The 5398-nt window shown below is 36.7% G+C and overlaps 1 protein-coding gene across 1 annotated transcript in view; it reads left to right on the top strand.

Moving 5' to 3' along the window:
* Positions 1-2015, top strand: part of LOC108628880 (collagen alpha-2(IV) chain) — a 14883-nt gene extending 12868 nt beyond the window's left edge. The window contains exon 24 of the mRNA XM_026816804.1: positions 140-2015. Coding sequence (XP_026672605.1) covers positions 140-622 — 483 coding nt within the window. The 3' untranslated portion in view covers positions 623-2015. The remainder of the gene's footprint in view (positions 1-139) is intronic.
* The last annotated feature ends 3383 nt before the right edge of the window (positions 2016-5398 follow it).

Below are 5398 nucleotides of genomic sequence, written 5' to 3'. Positions count from 1 at the left end.
GTGTTTTATTAATGTAATATCTAATAACTGTTAAAATTTCAATGCTTTGTCATTGCTTTTATGTAACGGTTCATACAACCTTCATTATAATTACGAAAAAATGGACTGCGAATCAAGTATGCTTAAACCAAATTTCCAGCACCGAGACGCGGGCGCAGGTGGCGGCGGTCAGTCTCTGATTTCTCCCGGCTCCTGCTTGGAAGAATTCCGCGCGAGACCGTTCATCGAGTGCCGCGCTTTAGGCACGTGCAATTACTTCTCCACTGCCACGTCCTACTGGTTAGCCACCATCAAGGACTACGAGATGTTCCGCAAACCGCTACCGCAGACGTTAAAGGCCGATCACACCTCTCGAGTGAGCCGTTGCGCGGTGTGCATTCGACGCCGCGTCACCGAAGATCCGTACGGCAGACCATTGAAACCGGTCGTGACGAACGGCCAGAAAGAGCAACCCGGTAACATTCAGTATCCGCCGCCGCAGCCGCACTACCCGGATTATCAATATCATAGAAGACCACCACCATCGAACAGACCGAGGGGCCCGTACAGGACGCCCGCTCATTACCGAAGAAGAGGTAGAGTACATAAATCGGGTCGAACGACGGAATCGGTACCAGCTTGAACAACAAATGCTACGTTGGTACAAGCACGGCTATAATCAATAGACTGTGAACGTTTACGCATTTACTTGAATCGATTAACAATAATCTGCTGTGTAACAATTCGTTTTCCGTGTTTCGTTAGGCTCTAGCATTTATTTCTTGTAACTTTTAAACGAAGTTTCAGATCTTTCAGAGGAGGTCTCAATACAAGTAAATACCAATAGAAAACTTAAAGTCACTTAAAATTGATTGAAATTTTAATTTTTAATTTGTATAAGCGTTCACAGCCTAGCAATCAGCGGCGTGCGAGAAAGCAGCAAGTCTGCGTGTATATAACGAAATATTCGAAACACGTTTAGTTAAGTTATCGCGCCTGTTGCGTGTGGCGTAGCAAAGGAACACGTCGAGGCACGAGTGCAACGACCGATTTCATTTTCTTCTTAATGCCAAAAATAATGAGGGCGAATATCCTCCAGTGAAACTGCCAATACGCGACGTCCGTCACGACGGGCGAAATCGAGATGAACCTGTCTAACGTTCGAGTTATATAAATTAATGATTTAGTATATCATGTATATTGCTATTATTATTATTATGTAATAACTTTCTATGTATATGCATTGAGTCAAATAAATGTGTTTTATATAGATAATTCCTATTTGCCGAGACGTCGAGTGTTTTGTGTTCAGTGGCTTCTTCCGAGAACTCTTTACTGCCGTTTTGAAAATAATACAATGAAAGCGACGTGTACTTGTATATTTTATGTATTTATATTTATAAAATTATCAGCAACCAACAAATAGATTGAGAGAAATTTATTCATCTTACAATTAGCTTGTGCTTCCTGTTCACTCTTTAGTCAAATTAATCGTGAAGGAATATAACGTAGATAGTTTTTACAAGATATTTCCTTCAGAGAATTGACACGGGAGAAAATGTAATTGATAAAGTTTAGTAGGCAATGAAAATATTGATAGAATTCATTTCCCGTGTTACGCCTGGAGCAATGAGTTGGGAATAACCAGACCGGAAAGAAAGTGTAACTTCAGCTTCAGATAACTAAGACCGAAAAAAACTCGTCGGAAGTAGAACGGATATTTGCGTAAAAGCTTTCGTTTATTCTGCTAGGTCTTGTACTCGAATATATTAAATAAACGATTAGGTATGAAATGCAGGAGGCGTCATAAATTTTCAATATACACAGCAGAACTTTCATAGAATGGAAGTAAATTTGCTTCATGCTGAAACTTACGCTGATTACACAAGAATATTTTATGCTAGATGCATATTATAGACAAATCGTAAAGAATAATCATAACGAAAAATGAACTATTGCGTTTAGTAATGGTAAGCCTATTGTAATTTTATATTTATGTATCAATATTTTAGATAATAAAATGTATTAATTAATTAGTCGTCACTACTGGCAATATGATTAGGAAAGAGAAATCGATTCTTAATAATCCCACGATCAATTCACTGACGTTATGCATCGTTAAGAAATAAATGCCGTATATAAGGGAACAAATTTCGCTAAGTACTGCTTGTTTTAAAATGAAAATTTTTAATCAGAGTAAAAGCCATCTGGTATTCTAGAAGCGATCAATTTTTCAAACACATTTTTAGCAGAACTCTCCCGTCTCAGAAAGCTTCTTCCTTTGCGAACTTTTCCAAATACTTAAAGTAGCAATAAAAAAATTCATAGTTGAAAATCAGAAGGATACAAAAACCAGCTTCAGTCTAACTTACCAGATTGGTTGTCAATATATTTATGAAAGATAGTCTAAAAATCGAAAATTGCTAAGATGAGTATAAAAAAGATTCGAGTTTAAGGTAAGACTCTGGTTCAGATGGATGGACGTGGTTTAGTCGTGAGAGGGATCGCAGATGCCACGCATTTACGCGTGACACCCGAAAGGAAAAAAAAGTACGTTCAAAACTAATTACAGTTTAATTGAATCGAAGCCGGACCGCGCGGGCCAGGCCCGAACCACCAAAAATAAACGTACACGTGAGAGATCGATATTATATTTATATTTATAAAATTATTCATCATTAGAAAGCACATATGATCTATCTATATGACGTAATTCACTACTCACACACGCGTACAAGCGTGCCTACGAGCGCACGCACGCACAAAGAGAGAGAAAAAAAAAACGAAATACACGCACAGAGCCGCACACATTCACGCACGGTGAAATTAATTTTCTTCTTCCCACACGCGTCCATTCGTTCCTCGTCGCGCACGCGGGCGTAAGCACACATACACACACGCGCGAGCATACATACACACGTACATGGGGCGCGCGCGCGCACGCACCATGCGAACCACACACAAAGTAAGCCGCTGTGTGAACGGCGAACGCGCGACTAACGAAACGAGTATACATGTCTATGTATGCACGTGTACATATTCAGAGTACCTCACGAATGTGTTTTTACAGGCTTCTCGTATCTTCTTTTACTTTACCCTTCTCTTTCGTATTTTTGTCATTTGGTTTCTACAGAGTATTCAATAACCGATGGTACAGTCGACTCTATATCGAAAAATAATATGAGAACATAGAATACAATTTTATTGCACCTGGCTGTTTTCAAGAAAATCGAATTTAAATATTCAGCACGCGTAAACTTGACTACGTCTCAGTGTAACATACTTTGCTAAAACTTATTCTCCAGACTTAGATTCGTGTCTATTTTACTGGGTAATATTAAGAATGAAACAAAATATTTAATTTGTTCGATAATTTTTATTATTATTGTTTAAAATGTTGACGATTTGAACGTATGTAGATGTACGAATTCTCTAAACGTTTCGTAACGTATTCTATTCTTTTAATTAATTAAATATGAAATTATTTCCTGAATTTGAAATACAAACTGTATTACTTCAAAATGTTGCGTACTGCTTTTCCATCGAACGTCAAAGAATTGATGGAAATAAGCTCTTCTTGCCTCTGTACCGTAAAATGAAATCTCCCGTGCTTTAAATTGCCATAAAAATAGAGAGTGATGCGCCAATAAGTGAAAAGTGATGAGGTACGATGTCCCATAATCATCTGCAGATAGTGAATAGAAATAGATTAAGGGCAAGAGCTGTACGTAGCTCGCGAGTCGTCGTTAGTTCGTCACCCCTGCTTTAAAACAAAATCTCAAAAAGTTTTATTCTACACCCTCGTCTTATTTTTTTATATAGAATCTCTATCCTTCCGGTTGTACCATCATAGTTACCGAACACCCTGTATATTTACACAACTCTGCGTAACTGCTCGAATAATTGGAAGAAAGTGCAACAGAGATGAGCAGGCCAGTGTCATCACAGTAATTATCATACCGCTTTGTAATTTACTCGAGAAAATATTCTATTCGTCGTTTCAAAATTTGTTTCTTTCTCCTTTTATTTTGTTTTTGCTCTTACTACAGAATTACCTCACCAACGTAATAATCTTTATTCGTATTGATTTAAATAGTACATCTATTCCGCATCGGGCAAAATTTCATCTTTTCTTTCTCGTCATCAATCAACCCCCGATTCTTATGATCTAAATGTATCTTTAAGAACTTTAACGTTCTTCTCGTTAATAAGATCATTAATCACTAAAACGCCCCTAAAATCAGAACTAAAAAAAATGAAGAAATTCAAAATCTTCGTTTATAATCGTCTAAAAAAGAAAAATAAAAGACACTCGATCAAACAATCGCACTAAACTTTTTCGCTACGCGTACACGTTCTCTACAAACTCGTGTTGTAGATTCGAAACTAAAATGAAACAAAAAAAAGAAAAAATTAAAAGGAAAGAGATAAGAACACCGGGGAGAACAATAAAAATCCGTCGTTGACGACGAGTAATTTGGATAAAAAAATATATATGTATATATATTTATATATATGTATCGCGTTCAAAACATCTACGCTAAGAAACATATCATTCGCGCGTATCAAAGGGGAGAGAAGGAAAAACAAAGCTTCTTTTAATGCGTTCTGGCGCGAATCTACACCGACTTCCGTCGACGACGACGACGGAACTTGTTAACGTTACGTTAACTCGCGAGTGGTCTACCTCGTGGCAGTTTCTTCCAACTTCCTTCATCGTTATCATCATCGTTCGTCACTTGTTCTTTCTCAATTCTCATTATTCTCATTTTTTCGTTTTTAATAATCGGCGAACGAACCTGGGAAAATAAGACACTTGCGTGAGATTTCTTTCATATGCATGTATGCCGTAATACATATGTATGTACACGCCGATTTTTCTTTTAACGTCGCCCGGCGTGCGTATACATATGTACAACGGACGTGAATTAGTCGTACGTTTTACTTCTTAATTTTTCATTTCCCTCCGTTTATGTTTTCTTACAATCTTATGATAGTTCTTTCGTTAACTCGGGTTTTTTTGTTCATTCCACGTTACGATCGATGCAACAACGGGTATCGTTCGAGAAGTTAAATTTTAATGTGCAATCTCTAAAGACCCAAAAGAGAATTATCGAGCTATGCAAAATAGAAGGATTGATCTCCATTATTCTTTTTCTTCTTCATATACTTCACACGTATACATATATAAATATACGCAAATTTATATACCGATTATACGCAAGTAATTCGCAGAATTAATTACGTACAACGCGTTACATAAATCTCTATACATATATACATATACATTTATACAATATATATATATGTATATAAAGGTACTCTTACTATTGAATAGAAATATGCATATTCCAAATGTTCAATAATATCAATAACTATATAATAATTATTACAATAATAATAATAATAATAATAATAA

The sequence above is a fragment of the Ceratina calcarata genome, unplaced genomic scaffold (genome assembly GCF_001652005.2).
Source record: "Ceratina calcarata isolate Rehan_Ccalc_2016 unplaced genomic scaffold, ASM165200v1 scaffold546.2, whole genome shotgun sequence".
Classification (NCBI taxonomy): Eukaryota; Metazoa; Arthropoda; class Insecta; order Hymenoptera; family Apidae; genus Ceratina; species Ceratina calcarata.
The sequence above is the reverse complement of the archived record's forward strand: the minus strand, read 5'-3'. Positions and strand labels throughout refer to the sequence as shown.